Source organism: Rattus norvegicus, chromosome 8 (assembly GCF_036323735.1).
Source record: "Rattus norvegicus strain BN/NHsdMcwi chromosome 8, GRCr8, whole genome shotgun sequence".
Classification (NCBI taxonomy): domain Eukaryota; kingdom Metazoa; phylum Chordata; class Mammalia; order Rodentia; family Muridae; genus Rattus; species Rattus norvegicus.
Genome location: NC_086026.1, coordinates 66,326,244 through 66,339,322, shown reverse-complemented (window position 1 = coordinate 66,339,322; position 13,079 = coordinate 66,326,244). Strand labels below are relative to the sequence as shown.

The window sequence follows — 13,079 nt, the reverse complement described above, 5'->3', positions numbered from 1 at the left end:
TAACAGCACTTGGGAGGTGTAAAGCCTGCTCTACACAGCAAGCACTAGACGAGCCTATACTATACAGGGACCCTGTTTCACAATAAGACCAAGCAGAGAGAAGTTATCTCATACAGTCTTGGAAAACCTGTTCATTGATAGTGTCTACAGGAAGGCATCTTCCATTATATATTCTTTTGGTGTTGTGTTGTGCTATGTTATGTTATGTTCATTGGTGTGAGGGTATTGTATCCCCTGGAACTGGAGTTATAGACAGTTGTAAGCAGCCATGTGGATTCTCTGGAAGAACAGGCAGTATTCTTGACCACTAAAACATCTCTCTAGCACCCATTACATACTCTTTAAAATGTACATATATACCCTTTAACCAGTTCGTTTTCTGGTTAAAATGCTATCCTAGCAACACAAAGGACTTTTTTTTTCTTTTTAAAGAAAGGATCTCACTATCTTGTTCTGACTGGCCTGGCATTGGCTATATAGACTAGGCTGTCCTTAAACTCACCGAGATCCACCTGGCTCTACTCCCCCCATATGCCCCCTCTCACCCCATGCTAGGACACCTGCCCAAATGCTTTTTTTTTGCCTTAGTTAAAGACAGGGTCTTATCTACAGTCATCCTGGACTAGTCTGGTACTCTTATGTAGTCCTAAACTATTGACAGTCCTACCTTACCCTCTCAAGTGCTGGTATTACAGTCCCGTGACAACAAACCTCACAAATGCCAATGTCCTACACTCCCAGTTCCTGAACATTTGTTCATTCATACTGTATATTTGTACTTTTGTTTTCTGAGACAAAGGATCTGATTATGTATTCCATGGTGGCCTTGACCACAATTAGAGGCATGTGCCACCGTAACTGGCTTGCACAATCTGTCTTATGCCATTCAGTCTTCCCTAGTCATATTAAATAGTTACACATTAAAAAGCATGGTTTAGGAGCTGGAGAGATGGCTCAACAATTAAGAGCAACAGATGCTCTTCCAAAGGTCCTGAGTTCAATTCCCACCAACTACAGGGTGACTTGCAACCATCTATAATGAGTTCTGATGCCCTCTTCTGGCATGTAGATATATATGCAGCTAGAGTACTCACATACATTAAATAATTTTTTTTAAAAAGTACATTTTTCAGAATGTGAGAGGGTTTTTGTTGTTTGAGACGTGGTTTGAATAAAAATGGACCCACAAGCTCATATATTTGAATATTTAGTCCCAATTTGGAGGAACTGTTTGGGAAGGACTGGGAAGTATGGCATTGTTAGAGAATGGGAGTCACTGGGGGCAAGCATCAGGGCTACAAAAGACGGTACCATTCAGATGCTCTATCCTCCGGCTTGTGGATTAGGATGTCAGCTCCCAGCTGTTACTACCACCATGCTTTTACTCCACCGACATGGACTCTAACCCTCTGAAACCATAAACTCAGTTAAATGCTTTCTCTCATACATTGCCTTGGTCATGGTGTTTTGTCATAGCAACAGAAAAGTAACCTATGCTGTCATAGAACTTGCTATGTAAGCCAAGGAGGTCTTGAGTTTCTAATCCTCCTGATGCTAGGCACTCTGAATCAAATGCAGGCCCCTCTGAAAGCTACAAAGCATTGTACCAGTTGAACTACATTCTTAGCCTACCTGATTATCTTTTAAATATGAAAAAAGCATAACTTTATGGCTGGGGAAGATGGCTAAGTTGGTAACATGCTTGCCTTACAAGCACAAGCACTTGAATTTAATACCTAGAACTAATAAAAAATTGCTACGTGTGGTGACATATATTTGTAATTCCGGGGGTTAGGCAGAAACAAAAGGAACCCTAGGGCATGTTAGCCAATCAATCTACCCTAATTGGTGAACTACAGACCAATGTTTCAAGAAGTGGATGGTGTGCCTGAGAATGACATCTACAGCTGTCTGCTGGCCTCCATATATACAAGTGTACAAGCACATGCATGCACATACATGTACACATTAATTTATAAAACAAGTCACTAGACCTAAGATATAGGAAGATAAGGAACTATGAAGTGATATGTATGGAACTTTTACACATCTATATATGTGCATAATTTTACATAATATAAATAGACCAAATGAACTTACATGCACTAAAGCGAAGTAAAAAATACAGTTCATCCAGAATTCAGACACATATCCAGAAAGTCACTGGCTAGATGGCATTTTTTCATAGTTGTCATAGGTAGGTCTTTATTAATTACAAAGCTCAGGAAAAGGGATATTTTATGTCTAAGAATTTGCCTATGGCTTTTCATCTTCATTACTTCCTTTTTAGTCTTATGGTTGTAGTTTTGTAAAAGGACCTCATTCCTTGTGTAGCTGAAGCTGGTCTGAATCTTACTTTGTAGCCAAGGATGAAGTAGAACTTACTATGTAATTCCGCCTACCTCACACCCATGATATTCCTCTTGCCCTGGCCTCCCAAGTTCCTGCATTACTGTGTGAGCCACTAAACCATCTCAGATAATTCTACGTGACTTTTAAGATCACTTCTTGTTCTAAGGAAACAGATATTCTTATATATAGGTGACCTTTAAAATTAAACATAAGATCTGAAATTTATATTTTTCTAAAAAGTATTTTCCCAAAGAATAAAAGAAAAAAGAACACGTAAAAGGATTCCCCTTTTACAACCTTACCTTCAGCAGGTTTAAGACTTTCTTGCCGAGATCTAGCTCAAAGTTGGCATAATTAGACCCACACATATCATAGATGAACACCAGTCCATTCCTTTGAGTTTCAAAACTGTAAACCAATCATTAAACAAAGCATTTAATTTAATACAAAGTCTTCATTCAAAGGTAAACCAGGTCCTTACATACTCAAAAGGTTGTTAGAATTATTATTATCATCATCCATATAGTTAGTGTGTGTGTGTGTGTGTGTGTGTGTGTGTGTCTGTGTGTGTCTGTGTGTGTTCACTTGTGCATGCCATAGCAAGTGTGGGAATCAGAAGACAATTTTCAGGAGTCAGCTCTGTCCTTTCCTTCCACCATGAAATCCAGGGATTCAGCTCAGGTTCTCAGGTTAATATAGCTTGTGCTTTGAGATACTGAGCCATCTTGCCAGTCCAGAAATAAAGTACTTGATTGTACTATTCTAGATAGAAAGTTCTTACACTTATTGTTTTAGGTTTTTCTCGGAGGGTTTCATGCATCCTATGTGCTCACTTGGCATTAAACCCAGGCTGGCTTCAACCTCAGGGTAATCCTCCTGACACACTCGCTTTGGTGCTAGGGTTTTAGGTATGGGCCCCCTCAAGGTTTTCATGTTGTGTCTTCATCTTTGCACTCCCTCCTGTAAGCCCCCATTCCATCATACTTCTACAGAATCTAAAGGGAAGCACTGGCAAAGAGTTAACATTTTAAAATATCAATTCTTGTCAATTATGTGTATATGAAAATACTTTAAAATCCAGTTCAAGTATATTCATTTAAAATTTGTGTATCTAGTATACTTCAGGTTCAGTGAATTAACTTTCTGAAAAGGGAAAAAAAACTTTAGTTCTAAAATGCATAGAGGTTTTTCTGGCAGAATATATTTCTACTGGCCCCTAATGCATTAATATTAATCTTAACTCCTTTTTTTATAACCTCAAGAGATTATTATTCCTCAAGATTAAAGAAGCTGTCAAAGAGGCATAATTACCAAGTAGATTATCTAGGTCTAGAGAATTTCCATTTTCTCAACAAGCTAAACTAGGGCCAATTAAGGAATTACCAGGTTTTCTCCTCAAAGATAGCGGCCTAAAACAAGTCAGTGACACAGGGGAAGAAGTATAATGATAATAAACTACAGGGCTTAGAGACCTAGGTTCCATGATCCTATATGAAGTTGCTCATCCTCTGAACACACATGGAATGATATAAAATCTATGATGCTTCTTGGTATATAACATGAGGCATCACAGTGAGCCAACTGCTGCCTACTGAGCCTGAGTCCTGAGCTACACGCAGCGAGAGACACCAAAAAGCTTAAAACACAGCCCTCGCTTCACATTTGCTTCAAAGGAAGGAAGTACATAAAGGGTAATCAAAGCAGCAAGATAGGTTATGATCACTTTGAAGAAGATAGGTAATAGATAAGTGAACATCCCTGTTAGCATTCCCTCTCTCCTGAACTTTCTGAGAGAGGTAGTTTTCCTTCACTCTCCTAAACTAAAGGAGTGTTTCCAAAGTGCAGCCCTAAAGACTGAAGGCTGAGACATTCCAGTCTGGTACACAGGGAGTTCAAGACTACTGAGACTGCTGGCCTCATTCCTCAGCAACAGTACGTGCAAGACTCAAATGCAGCTCCCACTAAGCGTCAATCACAGAAGCTACATGTTAAAAAAGTAACAAATAAGGCAGTACACAGTAACTATTCAGAGAGCCCCACTTCAGAATGTCTCTAGACTACAGACAATTTGTATATGCTTACTCTAGGCCAGGTAAGCTATATGAAACCCTATTTCAAAACAAACAAAACAAGCCAGGAAGTGATGGTTCGCGCTTTAATCCCATACTAGAGGTAGATGCAGGGAGATCTGCTGAGTTCAAGGCCAGCATGGTCTACAAAACAAGTTCCGAGACAGCCAAGGCTATATACACAGAAACTCTGTCTTGAAAAACCAATACAAACCAAACAAACAACAAAAACCAAGTCCATTCTGAAATTTTATATGTGGCTCAAGTCAGTCTCAAATTCATGATCCTACTACCTTAATTGTCTAAGGTACTATTTTGTCTGACCCCAATAGACTGTGGTCAGGTGTCATGTTTTTTTGTTGTGGTTTTGTTTGTTTTTTGTTCTTTTTCTGAAACAGAGTCTCTCCTCACAGCTTAAGCTGGCTTTAAAAATCACAGCATCTTCCCCCACCTCCTAAGTACTAAGATTACAACAAGCCAACTGTTACTTTTAATTTTTCCTTATACGTATGAGCATTTGGCCTGCATGCATGTATGTGCACCACATGTCTGGTAACCAGAAGTTAGAAAGGACATTGGATACCCTGAAACTGAAGCTGCCAATGGTTGTGAGCCACCATGTAGGTGCTGGGAATGAAAAACCCAGTTCTCTCAAAGAGTAGCCAGTACTCATAACTGCTGGGCCATCTCCCTGGTACTCCAATCCCTTCCCCCCTTTTGAGGCAAGTAATCACCATATAGTTTCAGATAGCCTGGATCTCACTATATAGACCACACTGGCATCAAATTTACACAGACCCACTTGCCTCTGCCTCCAGAATGCTGGCATTAAAAGAGTGCACCAACCCACTGGGCTAGCTAGCCAGCTACCATCAATCTATCTATCCATCCATTCATCCATCCACCTATCTATCCATCCATCCATCCATCCATCTATCTATCTTATAGCACTGGGGATTAAACAGGGCAATAGACAAGATTTCCACCACTGAGCCACATAACTGCAGCTCCCAGATTGGTTTGTTTGGTTTGCTTTAGTTTTTATCAAGACAGATTCTCTCTATGTAGCCTTGGCTGGCCTGAAATTTATTATGTAGGCTAGGGAAACCTCAAATTTGTGGTGATAATCCTGCCTCTGACTCCTGAGTGCTAGGACTGCAGGTACTACTAGGCATGGCTTGTTTTATTTTTGTTTTTCCATACTAGAGAAAGAACCTGGATTCTTACATGTGCTAGGCAAGTAACTACCCCAGTATACCCCAGAGGGTTGGTTTTGAGTTTTTTTTCTTTATTGTTTTTATTTTATGTGTATGATTTGCCTACATGTATATATGTGAGCAGCGGACATGCCTGATGCCCATGGAAGCTAGAAGAGGGTCTGAATCTCCTAAGACTAGAGTTACAGATGGCTATGAACCACCATGTAGGTGCTGAATTGAACCTGGGTCCTCGGGGCTGGGGATTTAGCTCAGTGGTAGAGCGCTTACCTAGGAAGCGCAAGGCCCTGGGTTCAGTCCCCAGCTCCGAAAAAAAAGAACCAAAAAAAAAAAAAAAAAAAAAAAAAAAAAGAAGAAACCTGGGTCCTCTGAAAGAGCATCCAGTGCTCTTAATTTCTGAGTACTTTCTCCAACTCCCATAATGTTTTTCTTTGTTTGCTTTGGCTGGGTTTTGTTGTTGTTGCTTTTTCAGCACAGGGTTTCTCTGTGTAGCCCTGGTTCACTCAGAGATTCACTGGCCTCTGCCTCCCAAGTGGTGGGATTAAAGACATGATCCACCACCCAGCCCCCAGAGAGTTTAACATGAACAAAACTAACAGATGGCCTAAGACTGGTGACATGGGCCTGTAATCTCTACTGTTTGAGATACTGAGGCAGGAGAATACTAAGTTTGTATGGGTAACTAAGTCATACAGCATCTCAAAGTTAAAGGGGCAAATAAAGGAATGATTAAGACATAAGCTACTGGTAGTAAATATGCCTTAGCATGTGGAAGCCCTACATACACAAACTCAATAGACTTCTTTCCTCCTTCAAATAAACCATTCTCAGTGTATTAACAATTGTTATGAACTGTCTCTCTCAGCTTTTGTTAATCCTAAACTAGGCGAAGGGATGCAAACAAACAGAACACAGCATCCTAACTAGAAACCCACACTCTTAAACAAAGGAGTTGTTTCTACTCAGACTGCCCAGGTTGTGTCCGAGGGGCAATGGTGAGAGCATGCCTGAGTTTAATCAATTCAGACTGTCACCTTCCTGAGGTAGACACCCACTAAATAGTGTTACTGCTTACCTGTCCACAGCTCTGTCTAGCAGGTAAAACAAGGCTTGGAGTACCACATGTTGGACAGACTTGTGGGGATGGTGTAACCTGGCAGTGAAAAGGGCAATGGAGGCTCCAGTTGGGTCTCGAACATTCTAAAGCAAATAAATCAGGAAATATTTAGAAATGAAAAATCAAAAACAAAACAAAACAAAAAAACCACAGGAATGTTTTAGATGTATTGTCCTGGACAGAGATTTGACACATGAAGAGAAGATCTACCCACAGAACTTCCTTAATTTGTGTGTATTCTTCCTTCCATAAAGGGAGCAGTGTTGTGATCACCCTAGGCCCGACTCTCTCAGCACTCCCTTGAACCACTATTTAGTGGAGAGTTTCCATTAAGTAAGGATGTGTTTTGATACATTATTAACTCTTCCCAACAAGCTGACCAACAACTTTTTTAATGGATCAATGAAGAAAAAGCTTTAAGTCTACTGTTCCATAGCTCAATTATTCAACTATTATTAATAATTGATACTTTTAATTAGTAACTCGATTATTATTAGAACAATTTAGTAGCAAAATGTGTTGATAAGGAACCTAGGCACAAAACTCTAAATAAGGCAACAGCTACCAAAGGCTATAACAAAGCACGAGACTGCTCTACAGACTCACCAAGATGGTGAACTTCCCGCTGAGGATCTCAGAACGGAGCGGCTCCTCATGAGGCTTCAGCTTCACAATGCCTTCCTTCCGTCTTGTTTCCTAAAAAGGAAACAATGAAGAGATGAATTAATACAAAAATATGACATATCCAGAAAAATTGCATGTAGCTGTCAAATCTCAGGGATGGGACATGAGAAATCAACTAAGTGAACTGTGAATCCCATTGTACCATGCCTTAGCATTCCAGGGCAGTTAGCTGTTACCATAATTCCGGTCCTCATCCACCTTCTCAGGACCATCTGTTCTGATGCCCCCAAGAGTCAGCTCTAGTTTAGCCATTCGGAAATACCTGTACCCCACACACAGGTTTCAGTTGCTTATAGGAACTGTCTATTTGGGTATCCCAAAGACATGGGTAAACTAAACCCATAACCTTCTTTCTACATAAACCCACCCTACTTCAATGTCTCCAAAATTAATTAATGTTACCTGCACTGATCTTGACACACAAGTCCCAACTCTGACACCTTACTCATTTTTCTCACACACCAGTTTAAGCAGCTCCTACCCATTGGAAGTCTAAATTTGTCTACTTTTCTCGATTTCCCCTGACATTATGTATTTAATAGTACTGCCATTATCTCTCCTAGTAAGTACAACAGTCCTCAAACTGATCTTTCTGGCTCCAAGATAATTGGTGATGTACACTCTCCAAAACTACACTGTCAAAATCTTTCTCGAAATGCAAATATGGAAAATGTATTACATTGCCTATATCATGAATGGATTTCTGAAGCCTTAATAATCTGGTCTTATTTATCTGTGCTCTCCATCTCTTGCCATGCCTTGACTCCAACTCAATATTCTGGCTTAGTTCAATTTTACTTTCTACCACTGAGGATCTAAACATACTGTTCTCTTATATTGTTTGGTTGTAAACCTAGCCTTTAAGAGCTAAGCCATACTTCACCCGTGCTTGATCCCTACTCATCCTTCAGATTTAAGGTTAGTACTCTTTATTGATTGTTTACTCTCTCTTCTAAATAACAATCATGGCACAGTTAATATAGTAGGTATGCAAGTAATATCTATGGAGTAAGTAATGAGTATTGGATGAGCTGAGCCATGCGATAAGTGTGAGCGAATTCCAGTGCTTGTTTGTTTTCCCAGGATTCCTTTTTTTTTTTTAAAGCACAGATGGTTTCTCTTCAGAAGAAATTCCTAACCACAAAGTAACATAACATATAGCTTTCTATCAAAGATGCTACAATCCAAGAAAGCAAACACAACATAGAATCAGTCTTGAACTTCCTTTTTAAAAAAATCTTAGCCAGCTGTGGTAGATTATGCCTTTAATTCCAGCACTAATGAGGCAGAGGCAGATGGATCTCTATGAGTTTGAGGTAAGCCTGGTCTACAGAGCAAGTCTAGGACAGCCAAGGCTATGCTAAGAAACCCTGTCTCAAAAAAACCAAGCCGAAACAAACACCAAAAAAGACACTGCCAAGAACCTGACCTGGCTAATATAGCCACTTTTCTTTTCCAGAGCTAACACCTCCCTTTTCTTGAATAGCTCTTTAGTTCAAAGTTCATCAGGATGACAGCTTTCTAAAATTTCATGAGGCCTTAAACTACAGCTGTAAAATATACCAAATAGGTTGTCCAGGAGGCAGGGAAGACAGCAAGGATGAAAACTCCAGGAAGGAGTGTGTCACAGGATGACATTAAGAGACTTTCTTTGCCTCAGTCCTCACATGTAGCATGCTGGCCTACAAGCAAATTTCGGGTTTGTTAAGTGTTTCCAGAAACCGGCAGCCCAACCTCAGTTCTCACAGGGTTTGTGGACATTGATTCATTTTTAACAGAATAAAAGAGAAGTAGAAATATCAACATGTATAAAGTAAAGCAGAAAAAAAAATAGCAAAACTTAGCTCAACGGTTCCAAATGAGTCTGATCCTGAGTCACTTACTCTGTAGCAGTGAAACAGCTCTACAGCACGGAGCACATCAAACTTTCTGGCCATGAGGAACTTGACAGCCACGTTCCAAGAGAGAGGAGAAACATTATACTGTACTGTCCACTTGTTGATCTCTTCAAGAAACTGCTTGGTAGCCTGTTAAAATAACAAAATGAGGACAATTAGTAAAAAGAAAATACATTTTAGAAACATAAAAGAAGCAAGCAGGCAAAAAATTATTATTTGTTCCCCAAATGAGATTCATTTACATAGCAAGCTTAAGGCCGGTCTGGGCTATCTGAGATTCTACCCCCCCCCCAAAAAAAGGGGATTGTGGAGGGGGAGCTAGAAAGATGGATCAACAGGAAAAGGTACCCACTATTAGTCCAATGCCAGATCCCATATGGCAGAAGGAAAAGAACAGATCCCTGCAAATTGTCCTCTGAATTCCACATGCCATGAATGTGCATGTATGCACACAGACAAATACATAAATAAAAGTAATTTTAAATTTTAATTTCAAAACATTTAAAAGGGTTGTCTTAGTTAGGGTTTTACTGCTATGAACCAAGGCAACTCTTATAAGGCATAACATTTAATTGGGGCTGGCTTACAGGTTCAGAGGTTCAGTCCTTTATCATCAAGGCAGGAGCATGGCAGCATCCAGGCAGGCATGGTGCAGGAGGAGCTGAGTTCTACATCTTCATCTGAAGGCTGCAAGGAGGAGAATGGCCTCCAAGCAGCTAAGATGAGAGTATTAAAGCCCACGCCCCCAATGACACACCTATTCCAACAAGGTCTTACCTCCTAATAGTGCCACTCCCTGGACCAAACATATAAAAGCCGTAATTTTAGTGTTTACTCTTTAGGATAAAAAGTACAGCTAGTTCAGAGAAGACATAGCACTGGAATGCATGAAGGAATAATGAGAAAACCTCTTCTAGGAGGTGGGATTAGAGTACTCTGCCAGTACCCCTGACTTTGGCCAAAGTATCTATTTTTTCATTTTAGAATTATTTAAATTGAGATTTTATGCATGTATATTCTGAGTACCTAAAAGATTTCTGTATTGCTATTCTGTTCTATTTAGAAATTTTTCTTGACTATTAATCCAGAAAATGATGAAATTTCTGAATTTTAACTATGCCCATATTATCAGTCAATCAACTCACAGTTATGATGTATCTATCCAGTTGGGCATAGTGGCACTCAGGAAGCAAAGAGGATCTCTATGAGTTTGAGGCCAGCATAGTCTATATAGTGAGTCCCAGGACAGTCATGGCTACATAATGAAAGCTTGTCTCAAAAAATAAAACAACAAAAAGACGATTTACTCATGGTAAGCCATACTTTTTTCTTAATCCATGCCAAGGAAAATTATAACACTGAAGCTGCTTCAGCGATGTCAGGTCCAACCTACACTAACTTTTCAGTTGAAAAATAGGAGACCAGGCATCGTGGTATACACTGCAGTCCCAGCAAAAAGGCAGGAGATCTCTAGGAGTGTGAGGCCATTCTGTTCTACATATCAAGTGTGATAGACAGGATAATGTAATAGACCCAGCCTCAAGGGGAAAAAAAAGAAAGAAAATTAAGTGCTATACATACCTGTAATTTCATCACTCGAATAGCAAAGAATGGCAGAAGAATTACTTGGCCCAAGTTCTAAGACACCCTGGTCTACACAGCCAGGCTAAGGGCTACATAGAGAAATCCCATTTCAAAGATGGGGAAAGAGGAAAGGAAGGAAAGGAGACTTGGTTGTAGTGGTACATATCTGTGACAGCAGCATTTGGGGAGGGAAGGCAGGAGGATTGGGAGTTTGAAGCTGTCTCCTAGGCTCTATAGTCAAGACAAGCCTGAGTCATATGAGACACCAACAAACAAACAAAAAGAAAACAAGGGGGAAGGGCTAAGGGCTATGACCTACTTCAGAGACTTGGCAACAATTCTCCCTTGCAAATCCAATTCAAATTGCTACATACTGTTTAAACAACTCTCAAACTAGGATCCCAGGAGGGTCAGCATACCTTACAACATAGCACCTGATTCATCCTCAATTTTCTAGGAAAGCTTTATAAACGAGGGGAAAGTCCAAGGCCTGGAGTGCAGAGTTTTTAAGCCTTGCAACTGAGGAAATGTAACTTATATCACCTCAGAAAGAAAAGCAGAAAAACTAACTAAGCACAGAGCACAGAAAGAGTCAGGAAACAGACCATGATGAAAAGCTTTCAAAGATCACACTGTCCTACAACCAGCTGAAGCCAGACCACAGAACTGAGTCTCAGAGAAGACAACAGAACAAATTTAGAATGTTCCCCAAGAACATTTGTGTTCTATCTGTAAAGTGGCCAGCATCAGAATGAGGAAAGATAGAAAAGAATAAAAGCAGGCACAGATGCTGAAACAAAGCCCCAGTCAGTCAGGAAGGTCCCCAGGAACTTCTCAAATGGAGTCTGCTTTTTGGTGAACACATCACCTTTGACTCTTTTCTTGAAAGGGTCTCACTGTGCAGCTCTGGCAGCTGGAAACTCACTACATAGACCAGGGTGGTATGAAACTCAGAGATTTTCCTATCTCTGCATCCCAAATTCTGGGATTAAAGGCATGTGCAGCCACATCCAGTTTAATGCATCACCTTTTAAATCTAATCTTGTAATGGACTTCTGATGTTTACAAATCAAATACTAGAGTAAAAGAACACACCTTTCTCACTGCTTAGTTGTAAGAATATGCACCAAACATTGTACAGGTGCATTGTGAGAGAGGAAATCTGAATGACCAGAAAGGGATATGATCAACACATACCCAACTGGTAAGATGACCCTTCACTGTGATAAACCATTGTAGAGAAGCCTGTTAAGTGAGACTTACTATAGAGATGACGACCAAATGTCTATTTATCCCAGATAAGTAACCAACTACAGATGAAAGTGACAACTACACAAAGCTCAATTTGGTAAGCAAATTAGTTTATTGGGATGAGTCACAGGAGCAGAGACAATTAGTTCAAAGGCAGCTGTATCAATCTCAAGCCGGGTGACAACACTAAAAAGCTGCATCCATAGAGCTCTGTGTACAACTTTCATGCAGCACAACAGGTTAGAAAGCCTCATCCAGGCAGCTCTACCTCCTGTCTTACCTCTAGCGACTGTTCCTACGGCAATAAGGTGGAAAAGGTTTCTGTGCATTCATGTTACTTTCAGAAAGTGTTTGAGACTTGTGAGTTATTTACTTCCCTAATGTCATGAATCTCTTCTCATTCCTGCAACTTCAACTCAGAATTTAAAACTTCTTGAGCCTTAAGAAACCTCCCTCTAAAAGAGTGGTTCTCAACCTTCCTAATGCAGTTCCTTCTTTTAACACAGTTTCTCATGTTGTGGTGACCACCCTCTAACCATAAAATTGTTTCAGTGCTACTTCAATAACTGTAATTTTGCTACTGTTATGAATTATAATATAAATATATGATATGCACAATATCTGATATGCAACCCAAGGGGTTATAAACCATGGGTTGAGAACCACCACTCTATAATGAAATATTTGATCTCCCAGGGAACTGCTAAAAAACAAAGCCAGATGTAATATCTCACATCTGTAATGCTAGTGTTCAAGAGGCAGAAAAACTTGTATCTTCACAAGTTCCAGGCAAGCCTGGTCCATATAGCAAGTACAGGCCAGCCAGAGATGTAGTTTCACACAGCTTTCATATACTTCCTTCAAAGTACATCTGCCCTTTTCCTTTTCTTCTTTTTTTGAAACATAG

The 13,079-nt window shown here is 40.0% G+C and overlaps 1 protein-coding gene across 6 annotated transcripts in view; it reads right to left on the bottom strand.

Moving 5' to 3' along the window:
- The window catches only part of Ptpn9 (protein tyrosine phosphatase, non-receptor type 9), an 81,536-nt gene that overhangs the window by 28,984 nt on the left and 39,473 nt on the right, over positions 1-13,079 (bottom strand). For 3 of the 6 annotated variants that reach the window (XM_006243106.5, XM_063264987.1, NM_001013040.1), the window contains 4 exon segments: positions 9,323-9,466; positions 7,362-7,451; positions 6,714-6,838; positions 2,655-2,760 (listed from right to left, as the gene is read on the bottom strand). In XM_006243106.5, the coding sequence (XP_006243168.1) occupies positions 2,655-2,760; positions 6,714-6,838; positions 7,362-7,451; positions 9,323-9,466 (465 nt within the window). 6 annotated transcript variants of the gene reach the window in all.